This window comes from Astyanax mexicanus, chromosome 3, assembly GCF_023375975.1.
Source record: "Astyanax mexicanus isolate ESR-SI-001 chromosome 3, AstMex3_surface, whole genome shotgun sequence".
NCBI lineage: Eukaryota > Metazoa > Chordata > Actinopteri > Characiformes > Acestrorhamphidae > Astyanax > Astyanax mexicanus.
Window position 1 is genome coordinate 32,599,902 of NC_064410.1, and position 20,669 is coordinate 32,620,570.

A 20,669-nucleotide genomic window follows, 5' to 3' on the forward strand; every position below is an offset into this window, starting at 1 on the left:
AAAAAAAAAAAAAAAAAGTGCTCTGGTGTTTCTATTTAGCCCTGCTTTATATAATTAGAGGTCTCTGAAGACAGATAGGATTTCGGCTCTTGCTCATGAATATTTATACATGTAAATATATCAACTCTGATTGGCTAACAGCACTGCAGCAGAGAACGCCTACCAGCACCCCCCACCCCCCCCCCCAACAGTCAATTTTACAGCTCTAAAACTCAAAGGACAAAATGTTTTCAGAGATTCAGCTTTAGTTATAAAGATATAGCACTGAGTGCTAGGTAAAGTTAAACCTAAAACTTTGCTTAATGTCAGACTCTCCGCGTTGCGCACAACCCAGTGGCCAAAAGAAATGTTATCAATGCCGAGGTGCGAGCGGAGACTGCCTGCCCTGGCGCCTCCCTCCCCACGCCCGCACGGATTTCATGAAGTCACTGGTTGACATAGACACCTAATGTCTTTCTGATCGACTTGTTTTTCTGAGGCTTTTTTTTTACTATCTACTGCAGACAAGGGAGGCTGAAGAACAGTTTAATATGCAATATGCATATACAACTTAGAGAGACCTATAGTATTTCACAAACAACAACAAAAAGTGGATTTTAGCGGAATGAGACCTTTAAAAACTTTATATTACATTAGACTATTTGTAATGTATGGCCAAAAAAATTGTCCACCATGGTATTTTCTAATGCCTCCATTATCATCTGATCAACATGATCTGTTCATGTGATTTGATATTTGTCCTTCCAGTAGAACCTGTAGTGGGAGATCTTTTCTCTCTGAGCTGTTTGGAATGAAGAACAAATATGTGGGAAAACAATAAAACTTAACATTAAACATTTATTCATTTATGTGCCACATTTAAAGGTTGTTAAATTCAGTAAATAAACTGAAGATTTTGGGATTTATTTGGTACATAAACATCATTAGTGTGTGGATTCTCAGCTGATATGCCCAAATCTTTGCATATTATCACTATCCAATAAAAAAAAGTATAATTTTTGTTGATTTTTAGTTTACTACATAATTTGAACTCTCAAAATTTCTTAATAAATGGACCAATAGCATGGTCTTTTCTGATGCCTCCATTATCTTCTGATCAACATGATCTGTTCATGTGATTTAATTTGTCCTTCCAGTAGAACCTGTAGTGGGAGATCTTGTCTCTCTGAGCTGTTTAAGAACTTTTCTTGGCCTCTCTCTCTAGGAGCTGAGTTTGGAATGCATCTTTTGTGTTTGTTGTTAGAGGCACTCGTGGGAGGTCCGTCACTTAACACCAAACGTATGTGGAAAAGTTCCTTCACTGCAGGATGCACTGCAATATTCCTGTTTATTACATTTATGGGGAAGTTTTTTTACAGAGGGATTAAGCCTAGTCTTGAGCTACAGATTTGAATTTTAAATGGAGATTTAGGAATTCCTGTTTTATTCATTAAATATTACTGATGGGATACTGATACAAATGTTTTCAGTTATCATACAGAAATGTATTGAATGGAATTGTCGCTACAGAGGCGATTTACATAGTAACATAGTGTTAACGATCACTAGGAACAGGCTTAAATGTGCACTGTTATTTCTGTACTGTGATTTAAACTGTGTGTGTGTGTGTGTGTGAGTGTGAGAGAGAATATGAGTTTGTAAACCCGTGTTTTATCTCCTCTCTTCAGGTACAGCTTTATCAAATGAAAAGTCGATCGCCCAGAACTCCGCGCTGACCCTCGACCTCCCGGCCCTGGCCGCCACCCCGTCACACTCCGAAGACATCGGCACGGATGTGGCAGCCGCACTTCTCCAGCTGATTTCCCAGCATGCCTCTGACAGTAAGGCCTCCTTGGCTGACCTGCCGCCTTCTTCCTCCACCTCTTCCTCCCCTCCGCCTCCTTCACTCGGCCAGCCGGAGCCTCAGGCTAACGCTCAGTACCCGCGGGACCAGGACCACCGCTTTAGCCGGGACTCCTGCAGGGAGAGCTCACATGACAGCCACTCAGCAGCCGAGTCATAAACAAGGACTGACCTCTAGCATCTGTGTCACTGCTGGAGCAATCTGACGGACAATGGCGTGATTTTATCTGTCATAGCAAGACCTCACAACTCCATTTATTATTTTTGTTTGATTTTATTTTTGTTTGTCGCTCTTGCGTGAACATTTCATAAAGAACGGACTGATAAAAATAATCCAAAATTACTTGGAACAAAATCTTGCGACATTAAAGGAATGTGCTTTGGTGAAAAGTCAGATTTGCACAATCTTCCACTTAACCCAAATGTGGTCAGTCAGAAAAGACCTGCTTGATGTCCAAATTTTGCTTCTGTTTTTTATCTCTGATGCTACGAGGCTAATGTGGCTAACAGTGAAATCAGTAGACACCCAAAGCTTTTCTGTAAATATGCGCACACTAATTCAGATTTACTAAAAGTCATAGGATAGCAGTATGTCATTTGATCAGGAAGTGTTATCTCAAAGGATTGCTTAGGAGCAGTTGTGAGGCTAAATACTGGTCAAGCTCTTGTCTAAAGCCCTATCTGGACGGGATTAGTTTCTCAGGGAGACGTCTGTGAAAAATATTTCACACTTCTACTCAGATAAAACTCTTGCAGTTGAGGACCAGTGAGTTTTAGGCTATCTCGGTCACATGACACCTGTTCAGTAGCTCCTCCATTTCCACTTACGCCCAAAGTGTAATTACGGTGTGTAGCAGTGGACAAATAGCTATTTTATTAAACGCAAGGTGACGAAACTCAGAGATGAGCGTCTGACGAGGACCACGGAGTTCGGTGAAAAACATTAGATAATTCAGTCTGTCATTTTCTTATAGGATGTCTGAGAAAAACACATACATGGTTGTTCTGGACAGGAATAAATTCACAGAGTACTCCCCATAAAAGAGAAAATTACCCCAGGACCCCCTGAGAAACTAATCCCATCCAGATAGGGCTATAGTGACGTGACTTATCAGAGTTAGAGTAAGGACTAATAGTACAGTGCCAATTTCTGAAGTTGTGTGGACATTTAACATTCCTCGATCCACAGCATCACGTTTGTATACATCAGGAATACGTCATACAAGGCATTAAAACAGCAGACAGTGCATTGGGTGATAATGATTGTGTCTGGCAATGTCTGGCTGGAACTGTCCATGCGAACAGAGAAGCAACTCTGGCAGAAATCACATCACAATCAATGCAGGAGGCCCCACATGCATGTTTCGCAGGTCAGTGCAGTGACCTTTAGCTTCCACAGGAAATGGCAAAAGTCATGGGACATAACGTGGCATGTTAGTGCAGTCACTTGATGGTTCTATTTACAATGGCAGGCAGGTTCAAAGTGCTCAAAGTTTGGTTGTTTTAAGTGTGAATGAGTCAAGTCTATTTACTGAAGAACAAATATGTGGGCAAACAATAAAACTTAAAATTAAACATTTATTCAATTATGTGCCACATTTAATGGTTGTTAAATTCAGTAAATAAACTGAAGATTTTGGGATTTATTTGGTACATAAAGATCATTAGTGTGTGGATTCTCAGCTGATATGCCCAAATCTTCGCATATTATCGCTATCCAATAAAAAAACACTATCAATAAAAAAAGTATAATTTTTGTTGATTTTTAGTTTACTACATAATTTGAACTCTCAAAATTTCTTAATAAATGGAGCAACAGCAATTTTCAGAAAGTACCTGAAATTAACACTCTTACAGTCTTTTACATTTAAAGTTAATTAGGTTTTATCCTTCTCCTGTAAAGTTGTTGTTTTGGAGATAGTCGTTTTTCATTGGACAGTGATAATATGATTGTATATTGTAACATATATCTTTAGTTAGAAGTTAGAATTAAAAATGATCATGTAACTATAATTAGCAACAACAGAAATCGAGAACATGACCAATGAAATCCATCTTCTGCAGACTGAACCACACCCAGCGGTCTCCAGCACCTTACTGTACTGTGGTTTGTGTGAGAGAGATGTTTGTATGGTAATATTTACAGAAAATGTTTGAGTGACTATTAAACAAGCCACATCTTTGCTGAACAGATTGTTCTGGGGAAGAGGGAAAAGTTTGTAAAATGATTTGATGAACTGTTACTGTAATTGGCATTTAGTGGATTTTTTTGTTTGTTTTTTGTTTTCCTCCTGTAAATTTAGCATTTCTGAACTGTGAGGTTTTGCTATGACTGCTCTTCAGTGTGTTTGAACTGTTTGTTTACGCTTTGCATCCATTTTTTTTCTTTATGTACATGCAGAGGAAAAAAAAACGTGATCCTGTTTTATTTCTAGATCTCTTAAAGGAATAGCTCATTCAGAAATAAAAAAATCTGTTCCTATAATTTCTCAGATAATTCATTAACACAGCGTCATTTACAGTGTCCTCTGCGTCTCCCTCTCTCTCTGTCTTTCTCTCTGATTCATGGTTATTGATGAGATGTTAGCGATGCTGCGGATGCACACGTGTGTGTAAATTTCATTAGTTCTGCATACAGTATGAAATTTACTCGTGTTATTCTCCTCAGTGACCTTCATTCAACCCCCCCAGATCTAATCTGTGAGCTCTTTAACCTGCAGAACCGGCAGCAGTTTGACCGAGTTCAGTCGGGACTGTGATCACGCTAAAGGAAACGTGGGAATATAGGGAGAGTTAAAAGTCAGTTTTGAATTGTTGTGTCCATATGAAGTGATCTTTTGTAAATAATTTCTTTTTTTCAGATTATTAAAGGAAGCTGAGTTCAACCTGATTACTGTGATGCTGTTCTTGTACTCCTACTGTTTACTGTTACACCCAATTTTATATGACCCTGGGTCCTATTTTACTAATTTATAAGCGAGCAATCAACCACGCACTCCACTGTTTAATATAAGGTGTGTCAGTGTTTCTTTGCTATTGTAACAACAGGAAATGTACACCCTGAATGGCTCACAACGAACAAAAGGAATGTACAAATTGGGTGTGTTTTGGCTGTAAACCAATCAGTGTGTCACTTGCTAATCCTTTAAGAGGAAGGTGCACTCTGAATTGGCAGATTGGTATTTTAATGGCGCAGAGCTTCTGCGCTTCTCAGCAGCAGAAACAGCAGAGGGGCTGTGCTTGCGGTGCATCTGTGTTGCCATGATGGCAATGAATGTCTGACAGTTGACTGTTGTCTAGCTTTTAATCAGTCAGTGATGTACCTGTGTTTTTTGTTGCCAAGATAGCAATACCCTGGGTGTAGCAGGGTGTAAGATAGCAATGGCATTGCGACACACTTCGCCGCAGGGCCTAAGATAGGGCCCCAAATGTTACTTATGCATTTAAATGAGTTTATTCTGATTGGCTACATTGTGGTCAGTAGCTAAAAACACCATTGAAAACTGCTGTGGGAATGGCCGGGGCTTGCTTGTAGGAGACATCTTAAGTTGTGTCCTCATTTTGTAGATGATGACATGTTGTCTTATGCCCATATTTGGCACTCTGAGTCTAACCTTGATTTGTTTTAATGGCAGTACTGGGCAGGGTTTTTAAAAACACATTTCTGTGTACATATTTCTTCTCTACAAGACCACAGGGATCCTCTTCCAGTTCAGAGGACTGTTTAGGAGTAATCGCACTAATAATGCTACATTTAAGCTAGACAAATGTAAAACATTTGATAGTTCTCTCATGACTTTTTGATTTATCCTTTAAGGATGGATTCCAAAACTGTTAAAAGAGGTGAAAAACACTTTCCGTCTGGTCATGTTAAGCAGTGTAGCCTGAGTAAGGATGTAAGTAAGGACTTGTAAGGCTTGTCAGAGTAAGCTAAGAGAGGAAAATCCCATTGTGTTTTATTGAGTATCAGATGAAGAGATGTTTACTACGCTGTAACCTGTAATTACATGCTATTTCTGTTGGAAACTGGTTTCATATAATCTGGCTTTTGGTAGTTAAGCTTAAAAAGCAGCTCATTCAGGTGAAAACAGACCCTATTCTGGTAAGAAAGCAGGTTGAGCAGCATAGCTCTTCAGTGGACAGTGTAGGGCAGATAATTTGGTTCTCCATTGTTATTAGAAAGCTGGTGAGTGTATGGACTGGAGTGTGAATGTTACATTATTAAACATTAATATTACATTATGAAACCTTAACATATTTATATTTTACTTCGAACTATGTGTTAATAAAATGAAGAAATTAATATCAACATTCTGGCATATAAAAATAAGGTTTATGTTCACATCTTACAAGCTGCATTTGTGTCCAATATGGTTTATTATAAAAAACATAAATGAAGCTGTAGAATTTGGCCACATTTGTCATTGCATTCATTTTATATTCAATTTTATACAGGCATTCACAATTCAAATAAAACCAAAAAAAAAAATGTCCAGTTTATAGTTTAAAGGGCAGAGACGTTTTTTTCTCCATATAATTAAACAGTTAAAGATAAGTAAAAAGTAAAATTGAATAAGATAAAAAAAATAATAATAAAACTTGGTTTAATGAAGAAATTAAGATCAAAATTTGATAAGATTAATAAAAAAAGTTGAAATATGGCTAAAAGTAACTTTTGCATAGTACAATAAAAATACAAATAAAAAATGAATAAAAAAAAGTAATAATAATAAAAAATAATAATGGGATATATAGTAATAACACTGTTAAAAAAGAAGAAGAAATAAAAAGGAAATAAAGAACTAAGAGAAGAACTAAAACAAGAAATAAAAGCTAAGAATAAATAACATTAAGTAAAACAGGTACAGGCTGTCTGAAGGCCATAACTGTCATAACGAGTGAACCTATAGTTCATAAATATTATAGATAGTAAGTTTTAAAAACTTGGATAGTGTATAAAAATTTAGAAATTTATTTAATATAAGATAAGATAAATATTGCCACAGTGAAGCATTCCACACCAACCCCAGTCTGAATGACCTTTCACTGAATTATGCAGAGAATTCTGAAAAACCTGTGGTGTTTCCCTTTAAGCTGCTGCAGTCCATTTTGACCCCTTTAGAAAAGATTAAGCGAAATCCCTACACACACACACACACACACACTCTGCATGTCCAACTGTAACAGAAACACATTTGTGTGTGTTTGTGTGTTCCAGCTGTTTATGATGTGTTGTGCTGGAAGGTGAGTTGCTGCAGTTTTGAGCCACTTTCTTTCATCCCACTGCAGCAGTGTGTGTGTGTTGTGTGTGTGTTTGTGTGTGCGTGAGTGTGTGTACAAATGTTTACGTTGAGCATCCTGCATCTGACCATTTGCTGAAATGAGTTATTTCCTCTGTTTTCCCTTCTCTCCATCCGTCTATCCGTCTTTCCTTCTGTCTGTTTCCCTGTAAATCTCTCATTCACAAATAGAGGCCAAAAGAGGCTCAGCAAGCTGGATGAGATTAACTTTTTTTTTCTGATTACAAATCAACCTCAAAACACACACACACACACACACACTGCCCTCCTCTCTTTCTATGCTCCGCCTCCTCTGCCTGCCTCTTGCTGAGCTAAGTCCTGTACGCCCCTCATTCTCTGTGTGTGTGGTTTGTGTGTATATGTGTGTGTAAGGGTGCACCGTTGGGGGGAGAAAGAAGGAGTGAAACACAGAGAGAGAGAGAGAGAGAGAGAGAGAGAGAGAGAGAAAGACAGAGAGAAAGGGAGAGACGGACTGACTTTTGGGAAAAGAAAGGAGAGAGAAGGAAAGAGGACGTTTGCACTTTTCTAGAGCAGCTAGGAGGAGAAAAAAGCAGACAGAGGGGAAAAACAGCTGGACAGTCAGAGTGTGAGAGAGAGACATAGAGCTGTAGAGAGAGAGAGGGAGAGAGAGTGTAAGGGCATTAGTGAGTGCACTCTGGACCCCAGTGTGTGTGTTTTGGCCAGCAGTGAAGGATTTGTGGGACGTTTTTGAGTGTTTAGAGAGTGTGTGTGGTGTATTTGTGTGTGTGTGTGTGTGTGTTGGGGGGTTTACAATGGAGACCTCAGGACCTGAGGATGTTCCAGTGGAGGCGAAGGAGAGGAAGAAGATCCAGTTTGCTGTCCCCTCCACAGCTCCAACACAACTGGACCCCAGGCAGGTGGAGATGGTGAGTCACAAACACACTTTTTCAAGTTACTTTACTTGTACTGTACTGGATAGTGGTGAGGGGTGCAGTATTGTGATATCAAATGTATTGTCATAACTTTGTTTTTACATGATGTGCACTACAGTAGTTTTTTTTATGTATATATACAACTGCATTCATTAACAATAAAATGAAATGATCAATATATTTTTTTCTGAGCTACACATACAGTATTGTGTATTGTATTGTATACACAAGTATTGTGTAATCTTGGCATGGAGTTGTAGAGGTTCCTAATGGTGTTTTACAATAACCCATCCCAGTGTAGTTAGCCAGTCAAATAGCACCCCACACATTTTCAATCAGGAGCTGTGACATAGTATCTGTGTCTTTAAGGCAAGAGATGGCAGCAGTCTGTGGATAAACATTGTCCTGTTAAAATATCTCACTGCTATTATTGTGTGAGTTCAGAAAAGTCAGGGACACTGATTGTAGGATCTTATTGACGTAACTTTGGGTTGTAAAAATGCCTGTAATGGAGACCAAATGTGATCTGGCATCGTACAAAATTGCACAACACACCATGACACTAGGTTCTCCATCTTGTCCGCTAACACTTATTAAGACAAACTTGGGACTCATCACTTAAGCTTTGCTATTTGAAGTCACTCCATGTCAGTCTGGCACGACTACCCACCAAGTTTCATTCCTATTGTTTGATTCCTTCTGGGTGTGGCTATTGTTTATGAGTTTTGTTCGACATTTTACATATAGTTCTAAATCTAGCTAAATCCAGTTGAGCAAATATTGTTCATTTTTTTCTATTATGTCATTATTGTACCAGCTGGCACTGTGGTTGGTGTGGCGCAGTGGATAACACCACTACCTGCTAGGGAGACTGGGGTTCAATTCCAGCTCTGGGTGACTGAATGCTGTGCTACACCAATAAGAGTCCTTGGGCAAGACTCCTAACACTACATTGGTCCACCTTTGTAATATGAATAACCTTGTAAGTCACTTTGGATAAAAGTGTCAGCTAAATGCCACACATATATAATAAATATATAATATGTTCAACTGTATGGCTGTCTACAATCTAAGTGAAAATGTAGAATTTTACAGTACAAAAGAAACCTTTTGTTTTGTTTGTTTCTTAAATTAAGAGTTGTCAGCGTTCTATAAAGATTTTATTTATTATTTATATGAATGAATATAAATGATTGCAGCCCCATTCCCTTAACATTTCATAGAATTTTTTTATTCAAATTCAGGTCACTTTTTAATGTCTAATTTTAATACAGAGTCTGTTTAAACAAAACTTTAACAAGTCATGTGTGCATAGTTTTATTGTAGATTTTTGATCAGTCAAGGTTGCTGATCAACTAAATCCAGCTGAGCAGATATTGTTATATTTTCTATCATTATATCATTATTGTAGTTCTCCTTTCAACAGTATGGCAGTGTACAATCTAAGCAAAAATGTAGTACTGAAAATAGTAGTACTTTATTGTACAAAAAAAAGCTACTAGGTCCCCCTTTGTTTTTGTTTGTTTCTTATAAATGAAGCGCTGTTTCAGTAGGAAAATAATTGTTTAAAGCTTTAGGTGGTTCTTTGAGTTTTCAGGTTTTTATAATGAACTGTTCCCTGTACTTTTTAATTTATTATATAGATACTAACTGATTGCAGCCCCATTTAATTCAAATTCAGGTCACTTTTTAATGTCTCATTTTAATTTAAAGTCAGTTTCTGAAGACGTGGAAGGATTTGAGAGTTGAAAGAGGTTTATGAAAGGAAAATATAGAAGGGTGACGTAGAAGACACAGAACTTTATAATGACAAGTCACAATGTGTGCACAGTTTATTATGGATTTTTGATCAATCAAGGTTGCTGATCAGCATATTTTGCTGTAGCTCTGTGATCTTCTTCAGCTCTGTGCTCCTCAAATGTACTCTGTGCTAACATAATTGTCTGAAAGAACTTCAGAAAGGACCAATGATACTGATGATACTTCATTTAGACACTGAATAATGCTTAAAATCATTAAGGACCTAGTATCATGTCCCATGACTTTTGTCATGTCCAATGGAAGATAAGGAATGCTGCACTGACCTGTTTTGGGGCCTTCTTTATTAAATATTTACCTTTTTTTTCGCACTATAAAAGGCACCATCAATAAACATCTATTTTCTGGTCTATTTTCTTACTTAAGGCGCTAATGCTAACGGCTAATGCTGCTCCAGCAGTGCTAGCTGTTGTTAGCAGCAGGCTACAGTCCAATATACTCAACTCTGTATGGCAAAAGGGCTGGTGCTTAGTACAGTTAGCAGCTAATGCTAATGCTGCTCCAGTCTCTGTGCAGGAGAACTAGACTGAAACTCCTGTATAAAGCTGTACTTCAGCAGTGGCTTTTTTTCTCCTTACAACCTGCCTGGTTGTAAGGATTATGAGGCACACTGATGATTTTTGGGAAAATTAACAGATTTTAGATGCGCCTTATAGTGCGAAAAATACTGTACGTGATTTCTTGCCAGATGCTGCCAGTCACAACAATTCCCATCCACTGCACTGTTCACTGTGGGTTGTATTGTCAGAATGGACTGTAGGTTTATAACAGTGTTTTAAAAAAAAAGTGTTTCTACATAGTTTGTGGGATTTTTATTGACGATGCTCACATTTCTTTATTGTAATCCGATAAGTGAACTTAAAGAAGATAAATCCTTAAACAAAGTTAAGTTCTTGGTGCCATTCTGACCAGTTTTAAGTCCAACAATAACAGTTTAAAGTGATGGTGAAGTAAACCTTTTTTTCTTGTAAAGCCACTTCCTCTCTGCTTCTCATCTTTCTGCTTTCCTCTTCTGTCTGTTCTTCCTTTTGTGAAACTTTTTGGCTCTGGCTCAGCTGCACACAGTCACCCCACAAGCCTATTGGGACAGAATCGCCACAGAAAGTGGCAGAGTAATCATTTAGCTGCCGAATTGCGGGCAGATGAATGGAAACACCTTGTAAAAGTGGTAAGCCTTTGAAAACAGCTTAGTTTGAGGTGAATGTGAGGACAAAAACATTTTCAATGTGATGCATATGAAGAGTTTGTTTGCAAAAACAGATGCAGATATGTTTAAAGGGTAGAATTTATCTTAACTCTTCATGTGTTATGGAGCTTCTCTGAAGTTGTTCTGATTTTTAAGATGTTCTTATGAAACACCAGCAAAACTCAAATCCAATTTGGCATATGTAGATTGTAACCAGATAAATTTTTTTAATAGTCTGTTCAGCAAAGAACTACACTATTTGAAATCTGGTGGTTTGGGCTATGATTAGTCAGATTTGGACAAACGTTTTTCAGTCTGGATGCTCGGATGCTTAAATCAGGTTTAAAATGGCGGCGTGAACAGTAAAAACACTTTTATATGGGGTGTTGAAATCCACTTGGTGGACACTTGGTGAGGAGAAGGGAAAATGGACGACAGCAGTGAGGGACGTTTTCAGTGGCAGGATAGTGAGCTCACAGTCCTCATGAATATTTGGGGTGAGATATCCGCTCAAACTACACTAATGGTCATAGGTTTTATAACATCTCTATTATTTAGTAGTCCAGTAGACATGCTGTATGGCCTAGACAAGCTGCTTTTTCATTTTATTATTATTATTATTATTATTATTGCACATCACCAGCAGGCCTATAATTCTACTCTTCACTACTGAAACTGAGACTTAGTCCAGTGTTAAGCTGAGCTAAAGGCACTGTTGCCATGTGGGTCAGCCAGTCTGAGACATCTTGCTGGGCCAGTTTTCTCCAGTTTCCAAGCGTCTTTTGGAGGTGTAGAAAACAGTACTCACTGCTCTCTGTCTTCATCTGTAAATTCTGTAATGGAAAGACTGTTGCAGAGTTCTGTGTGTTTCTGTGTCTGTTTTTAGGTATTATGATGAAAGTCTGCCCACACTGCTGAAAGTACCAGTTGTTCTTATATCATATTTTACATCTGAGACAATGATGTAATACTGTGTAATACATCTATATAATATATAACTTTCACATTTTGAACTTGAACTGAACTTTTTGAGATGCACCTGTATAAGGCACATATTTCAACCAGTCCATGATGAAAAAAACGCTAAAGGATCGTCTAAGACTCTGGAACTCCTTCATTGCTCTTTTGCACATGCACAGTTCAGATTAATATCACAAATAACTCACATTATAGAGAATGTGTGCACAGCCTAAAGTAGACATAGATTTATAAAAAAAATGGAATTATGCTACTTTACCTGCTGTGTGAATGTAGCATAGAGTCCTAATGTTTACTGTAAATTTTAATTATTTTATTTTTTTTTATTTAATTGATGGATGCTTGTGTTTAAAGCTTGCAGCATTACAGCACTTGTCTTATTATTTTATTAATGTTTAATAGGGACAAAAGTGTTGAATTTGTGAAAGCTGTCCAACCAGGATGTTTTTTAAATTTCACAGCATTTTGATCATTTTAGTTGAATCACAGGCTGGGAGTGGCAGTGTGAGCAGGATTCAGTTAGTTGTTAGAAATGGGGAACAGCAACTCTGTGCAAGAGACACTCTTTTACTGTAACGAACAGAATCAAATACATGTTAATTACTACTGGCTGCTTTCCAGTCAGCTACTTGTTTGCAGTTTGTACACACTGAAGCCCTTCACATGAATGATGTGATTTATTTGTGCAATTTATAGACGTCAATAAACAAATATGAACAGGTGTATAACTGATGTTATCTATCAGAACAAAGAGAGACAGTGGGAGTAAAAGCAGAACATTATTAACTGGCTTAATAAAAGATATGTGTTGGTTTGCAGAACCTTTTTAAAAGGTGCTCGACTAAATTAAAGTTTGTTCACACTCACACATCTCTGCTACAAACATGGTTCTTGGTCACACTCTGTTTAGAGCGTAAATGAATATATGTTGGTTAAAATGACTTGAGTTAGTCTCCTGTGGAATGTGATGTTAAAGACATGACTTAAATGACCACAGCCGTTACTCACCTACTCATCACACCCAGCTACTCAGACATTACTGTATATCACCAAACCACCTGAGCACAGCGTCTTTATCTAGTCATTATGATCCTCCATAGTAATAGAAGTTTCATCTCTTCAGTTACAGTACATGCTCAGTATGTAGATTAATATTAAAGTCATTCAAACTATGAATAAAAACCAATGAAATTATTTAAAATAAAATAAATTAAAAATTATTTAACAAAAAAGTATTAAATAAACCAGGAAATGTTTTATATTTTACATTCCTTAAATTAGGCACCTCTTCCTTAGACAAAAGCTTTGCACATCTTGGCTGTTTTTTTTTCTTCAGTCAGCTTTATAAGGAAGAGTCACCTCGAATTGGCTTTCAGTTAACAGCTGTGCTGAACTAGTCAAGAAATAATTACTTGAATTTCTTAAAACACATTTCTTAATGCAGGGGTGTCCAAACTTTTTTTGTTGGGGGCCAGAAGGAGAAATATATTTGAAGTCATGGGCCACAGACTCTGTAATAAAACAAATAATGAAATATACCACTTTAATTAATACATTTTCCTGATTACTTTCATCTACACACCATTTTACTTGACTTACTATCTTTATCTTTGACAGTGTTGTGTAAACTAAGATTTTTCAAATTGATGTTTCATTTGGTGTTGTCTATTTAACTCCATAATTACAGCAACTTTTAGACTCTTTGGCCCGTTTTTTCTGCTCTACAACTGCGCACCCTCACCGCTTTTAGACTCTTTGGCCCGATTTTCTGCTCTAAAACTGTGCACTCTCTCCGCTTTTAGACTCTTTGGCCCGATTTTCTGCTCTAAAACTGCGCACTCTCTCTGCTTTTAGACTCTTTGGCCCGTTTTTTCTGCGCTAGAAATGCGCACTCTCTCCGCTTTTAGACTCTTTGGCCCGTTTTTCTGCTCTAAAACTGCGCACCCTCCCCGCTTTTAGACTCTTTGACCCGTTTTTCTGCGTCAGAAATGCGCACCCTTTCCGCTTTTAGACTCTTTGGCCTGATTTTCTGCTCTAAAATTGCACACCCTCTCCGCTTTTAGTACCATTTCTGACATCTAGCGTTCAAACTTTGAATCTCACATCATAAAATCCTGCTTAACTGCGGGCCAACTTTCATTCTATTTCTAAAATACCTGGTGTAGTTTGGACACCACTTTCTTAATGTGTTTGAGAGCATCAGTTGTAAAGTAGTGAAGTAGTGAATAGCACTATTTGAGTAATGTTCTAATCCATATTATGGCAAAAACTACTCAACTAAGTAAAGAACAAAAAATACTTTAATAAATAAAGGTCAATTAATCTGAAATTTTTCAAGAACTTTGAAAGTATCCTCAAGTGCAGACCAATGGCAAAGATTTCTTGGGTAATCGTGCATGAACACTTTAATAGCTGTTCAAAACTAACATTTAAAAATGCAGCCAGTTTTCTTTCCTGAGATGATATTAACTGTACTCCAGCCACAAGTATCACATTAGCTCAGAATTGCAGCATGATTAGCTAACCACTGCAGACGGTGGATGGCGAGTCTCGCTGTTATAATGTATATTTAGTCAGTGATAGTTAATAAGGGTAGTGTTTTTCTGTCTGGGACACATCAAAATGCGTGGTGGTCATGTTCTTCTCTGATCACCTCTGAGAGAGCAATTCTGTGCCACTACATCTAAATATGAAGATCATGATTTAAAAGAGACATTTTAGATACACAGACACAGATGTTTAAATAATCTGTAATTATTAATTGCTAAACTGTGGCTGTTTTGTGGTTTTGGGTTTAACCACTAACAGGAGGAGAGTAAAATCTGCAGGAAAAGAAAACTGTACTTAGAAATCTTAGAAATAATATAGTACTTAATGTTTAATATTTGGTATTGTTATTGGTCACAACTTTGTTTAGGTGTGCTTTAGCAAACTATTATTTATTTATTTTTTACTTTCCCCATTTACTTACAATTTAGCTAGGCCGATTGTCCCATCTATTCGGCTGCTACTCTGGGCTGTATATCCTCAATCACTAGTGATGCCACAACACAAGGAAGGTGAAGACTAGCACATGCCTCCTCTGATACATGTGAAGTCAGGCACCGCCTCTTTTCAAACTGCTGCTGATGCATCATTACCAAATAGAATCACAGCGAACTCGGAGGAAAACGCAGTGACTCAGTTCTGATACATCAGGGGAGAAAGCGCCATCTACCCACCCAGAGAGAGCAAGGCCAATTGTGCTCTCTCAGGGCTCTGGCAGCTGATGGCAAGCTGCAAGACTGGGATCGAACCAGCGATCTCCCAATCATAGTGGCAGAGCCTTAATTCGCTGGATCACTCAGTGCCCACCTAGCAAACTATATTAAACTGATTATTAAAAAAAAACTTAGTAAGTAAAAGTAAGTAGAGCGCTAAAACTGAGCTTTTTAAAATCATTTCATAATGTTTGAATGAACGAAATCTGTTCAGAATGATTTTAATTAATATTGCAAATCTGAAGATGACCTATTATTCACGAAAAAATGTTTATTAAGAACAGATCTCCGAAAGATTAAAACAATAAACAATGCGAACAATGATCCACAGGGCTAATCATTGGCAAATTAGGCTACAAGAATGATGTCTGAATGACTTTTCTCTAATCAAATATAATTTAACATGGTTTAAGAATAGAATATAATTTCTAAACAAACATTTTTTTATATTGCTCTTATAGTATAAGTGCAAAAACACAAAATAAAATGTGGACAAGTGAAATGTGCACTGGACATTTTTTTTGAAAACAGTTTGATTTGTTACTTTGCTATATTGTGATTATCACGTCATTATCACGCTTTACATACAATAAAAATATTATTAAAAACAGAAAATAATAATTTTTTTCTGTTTTTAATAATATTTTTATTAAGTCCCCCCGGCCCAGCCCAAAGAAAAGTCGTGGTAAAAGAGGTGAGTTCAGGCAGAGAATCTAAGCTCTATTCAGTGGGAAAACTATTGTGTTTGTTTTGGAGTTTTTTATTGACTGGTTTCTTTTCAAAATGGCAGGAGGTGACATCACAACACTTCCAGTTTGGCGCTATTTTAGGCTGTGCAAGGCATTTGGCTAGATTTTGTTTGATTAGTAATGGGTGGTTTGTTTTGTTAAGCAGCTTAGAAACAGTAAATAGCTGTAAATATGTTTAATAGCTTACACATTTAATATTTGTTTGCACTTTGAACTGGACTTTAATAAAGATCACCCTCTTGCATCTAACCAAAAGCGCTTTTTTTTTTTTTTTATATAAATACACCTGTACTTAGTACTGGACACTTATGTATGTTCAGGTCATCCAGGATGCATGTTAAAATGAAGTCTAAAACTGGATCAGGCAAGTTTATATTTGTGTTTCATTACTGGATGGTAGATAAACTGTGCAGCAATTGTGCAGCAGCAGCATAAGCAGAGCTTGTGAAGGAAGTGATATTTGGGCAGGAGGCCGAGCTGACTGTGAATAAGATGCCTTTTCACTCTGGAGGCTTTGTGTTGAAGAGCACAGCTCATGATATTTTTTTCTTTTTTTTTTTTTTTCTGGCTGCATCCCAGTTGCGTACTACACACTATCTGGACAAATATAATGGCACATCTGCTCTTTCATTGTTTCTTATGAATTATTAAGTTTTAAATAAAAGTTAATAATTCTTTTGTTGGAGTAAATGTCACCCACTGCCATTGCTGCCACTACAATTATATCATTATCTGCCATTTTTCCTAATTATTCCAAATGTAAGTGGCTCCTCCTATTCTGTTTTGCATTGCAATGTGGGATTATAGTGTATATTATAACCATACTAAAAAATGATCGGTTATAGATGTGCTTTTTGGATATTTGATTATACTTATACTTATACTTATATGATAACATTTTTTTGTGGACGATATATCATCTCAGAAGTGATTGTAACAAACGATATTATTGTCATTTTAAGATCATTAAATGGCACTAACATAATGATATAAAGATAATAGAATATCACAACAAAGCAAGTATTCATAATATATAAAGACAACAAATATGTAATTAATTCTAGTTTGGGAAATATATACTTTGTTCTTCACCTACTGCAGCCCACAGTGTGTGTATGGAGTCACAGTTTTTGAAGCATTGGTCTGGTATTGCATTCGGGTTGGGCATCGGGTCGGGTTCGGGCAGAGAATCTAAACCAGGGGTGTCCAAACTACGGCCCGCGGGCCATTTGCGGCCCGTTTCCTTTTTTGGAATGGCCCGCGAGGTATTTTAGAAATAAAATGAAAGTTGGCCCGCTGTTAGCAGGTTTTTATAATGAGATTCAAAGTTTGAACGCTAGGTGTCAGAAACGGGCCAAAGAGTCTAAAAGCGGAGAGAGTGCGCATTTCTAGTGCAGAAAAACGGGGCAAAAGAGTCTAAAAGCGGAGAGGGTGCGCATTTCTAGTGCAGAAAAACGGGGCAAAAGAGTCTAAAAGCGGAGAGGGTGCGCATTTCTAGTGCAGAAAAACGGGGCAAAAGAGTCTAAAAGCGGAGAGGGTGCGCATTTCTAGTGCAGAATATGGGGCAAAGAGTCAAACAGCACAGAGAGTTCGTATTTCTAGCGCAAAAAAATGGGGCAAAGAGTCTAAAAGTTGCCGTAATTAAGGAGGTTAATATTAAGAGACATCATGAAATGAAACATCAATTTGAAAAATCTTAGTTTACACAACACTGTCAAAGATAAAGATAGTAAGTCAAGTAAAATGGTGTGTAAATGAAATAATCAGGAAAAATGTATTGTTTAAAGTAGTATATTTCATTATTTGTTTTATTACAGAGTCTGTGGCCCGTGACTTATACTGTATATTTCTCCTTCTGGCCCCCAACAAAAAAGTTTGGACACCCCTGGTCTAAACTCTACTTTGTGGGGTTTCTGCTGCATTTTAGTTCGGGTTTCGCGACCAAGGAACATAAAGTAAATTCCTGTCATGAAAAAAGGGAATAAACCTTTTACTGATGAAAGATGATTGAACTGTGTGTAACTACAGTACGCATTTAAAGTGGAACGGTAATCCGAATTAGACGCTGGTGAAAAATTCTAAATCAAGATCTGCTTCTGATCTGTTTTTTTGATTTCCCATTTTTTTGGATCATCAAATAAAAAACTGAAAATTCAAGTCGATATTTGTTTTTTTAGTATTATATTTAAAAAACTAAAAACAATAGAATTAATTTTTTTTCTGATTTTGATTCTCAATTGAATATCAAATGAACGAAGAATACACAGATTCATAGCATTGCCCACGCAAAGAGACATCTTTATTTTTACACCAATAACAAGCTCAGAGTAGCTCAACACTTCTTTTGTCTAATTCTGAGAGCCCTGACATTTAAATTGAGGCACTGAGAACTTTGAAAGTGCACAGTTAGTTTAATAAAAACTGTGTTTTATACACACAGCAACTTGAGGTAGTTCTCCAGGCGCCACCATCTTGAAATTAAGTCATGATAAGTAAATGAATAGGCAGGATAGGGGAACAGATTGCTCGTTTAACTAGAAATGATCCCACACCTGCTGCTGGCTTCAGTCTGGTGCTGCCTAGAGGTGGAGAACTTTACTGTGGGGATGTGTTTAATCAGGCAGTGTGGGTTGTGGGTTTGCGTCACTTACAACTTATCATGTTGTTGTCTTTTGTGTTTATTTGAATGTTTGTTCACGTAAAAAACTGTATTTTAGCCAGTCATGCAATACCAGATCAGTGCTTCAATAACTGTGACTACATATACCCATTGTGCACTGCAGTAGGTGAAGAAAAAACATATACATTTCCCAAACTATGATTATATAAATTATGTCATATTTAAAAGAATATAATTGTTTTTTTGCTATTCTGTTATCATTATATCATTGGCATTTTAATGGTCTTAAAATGACAATTGACAATATCATTTATTGCAATAATATCTGGGACAATATATTGTCTACAACAAACTCTTATCATGACAGGCCTACTTAAAACATTTAGAATTTTAAAATTTTTAAATACTAATGTAGAAAGCTTTAAACTACAATATGGGCTAAAGGAGACTGTCTGTATAGGTAAGTGGGACAACTGCTGTCATGATGAGCACAGAATTGCAGACACGTGCAGATACTGATAAAAATATATGTTTATTATAAAAATAAACAGATGTAAGACGTGGTTGATACAGAAAACAGTTAATCACCAGAAACCAGAGCAATGTAGACAAAACCATACCATAAACGAGAGACAGTCAAGAGTTCATACACGAGAGATCCAATGTCAGAGGTAATCCAAGAGGCAGTAGTGAAAACACAGTCCAGGTAATACACAAGCAATCCAATATCAGAGGCAAAGGCAATAATCGGCGTTGAGAAAACAAAAGCAAGGTCATACACAAGATAAACTGAGACAATAGATATAGAACGCTTTGTAATGAGGAGAACCTAGAATACGCGGCGTGGGTGTTTGTGTGGAGTGCTCTTTTATAGTGCCAGTAATCAGTATTCGGGACTTCCTGGAGGAAGCAGGTGATGTGTCACGTGATCAGGTGAGTGCGTGATGTCAGCGGGTGGTGCATTCTGGGTAATGTAGTTGTTGACCTTAGAACCTCCGTTAGAGCTGGGTGTGGAAGGGACAGAGGAGCTAACAGCACCAGACGTGACAACTGCGGAATTTAGTTTTTTTTGTTTTTTTTTGTCAACCTATTTATGGCAGTAAGAATTCTAGATTATACAGCGCCCTGAGGTTAACGTATCCCTGTCCTTCTCTTTTACCTCTCGTATCATCTTATACTGCCGTATTAAGTCAACAGGCCCTATTATAGGGATGGGTGACATATTGTGAATATCGATACATTTGAAACTATTCCATACAAGCTAATAAAATGACTATATTGTAATACTGCACCTGCTAAACATTTGTGTATGATTTAATTTCCCCAAAAATGTGCATGAATCATTATGTTGAAATGGTTGGTTTCTGAAGGGATGCGCTTTAAAGGAGAGCTCTGATGTAAATTTACTTTTGGTGTAGTAAAACATGATAAAGAGTACTAACCTTTGTTAAATAGCCCAAATCCGCTCTCCTGCTGATTTCTGAGATCCGGTAATTTTGTGCTTTTTACCCAGCACTCTTTACCCACTTGCCCCTGCAGATAAATCGCTTTTTACACCGTTATTCAGGCTAAAAGTAGCTCCACACCACATTGGTAGAATCTGGAGAGTCCTGACTAGGGGTGGGCAATATTATATCATATACAATATACATATCATGATAATAGGGATGGTTTGTCTTAAAAGTAGTCCATTATTTAAGTGTGTTTATTGTATAATTGTTTTAGTTTATAGTTTTTGTTTGCAGTTTATATGCATGAAAATATTCTGCAATATTTTTTGCTGCATTATATTATTTTATGCTATATTATTTATTTTGCCACATTATGATTATACTGTTATACTCTTATACTATATTCCTGAAATTAATGAATTATTTTTCTGTTTTCCTATTTTGCCAAGTATATCGTTATCGCAAACCACCCCTAGTCCTGCCATCCACAAGAAGCTTATTAAAAAACACTGTTTACAACCCGTAGCATAGCCTAATCTCCAGGCAGGTAGAGTAGGCTACGCTACGGGATG

The 20,669-nt window shown here is 37.2% G+C and overlaps 2 protein-coding genes across 5 annotated transcripts in view; both read left to right on the forward strand.

Annotated features, from left to right (window-relative positions):
- cdk12 (cyclin-dependent kinase 12) overlaps nucleotides 1-4,732 on the forward strand; it is a 42,042-nt gene extending 37,310 nt beyond the window's left edge. For all 4 annotated transcript variants that reach the window (XM_015608019.3, XM_007230786.4, XM_007230787.4 and 1 more), the window contains one exon: nucleotides 1,668-4,732. In XM_015608019.3, coding sequence (XP_015463505.3) covers nucleotides 1,668-2,002 — 335 coding nt within the window. In that variant the 3' untranslated portion in view covers nucleotides 2,003-4,732. The remainder of the gene's footprint in view (nucleotides 1-1,667) is intronic.
- A 2,732-nt stretch (nucleotides 4,733-7,464) lies between these two features.
- Nucleotides 7,465-20,669, forward strand: part of ppp1r1b (protein phosphatase 1, regulatory (inhibitor) subunit 1B) — a 45,469-nt gene continuing 32,264 nt past the window's right edge. Inside the window, exon 1 of the mRNA XM_007230789.4 lies at nucleotides 7,465-8,029. Coding sequence (XP_007230851.1) covers nucleotides 7,916-8,029 — 114 coding nt within the window. The 5' untranslated portion in view covers nucleotides 7,465-7,915. The remainder of the gene's footprint in view (nucleotides 8,030-20,669) is intronic.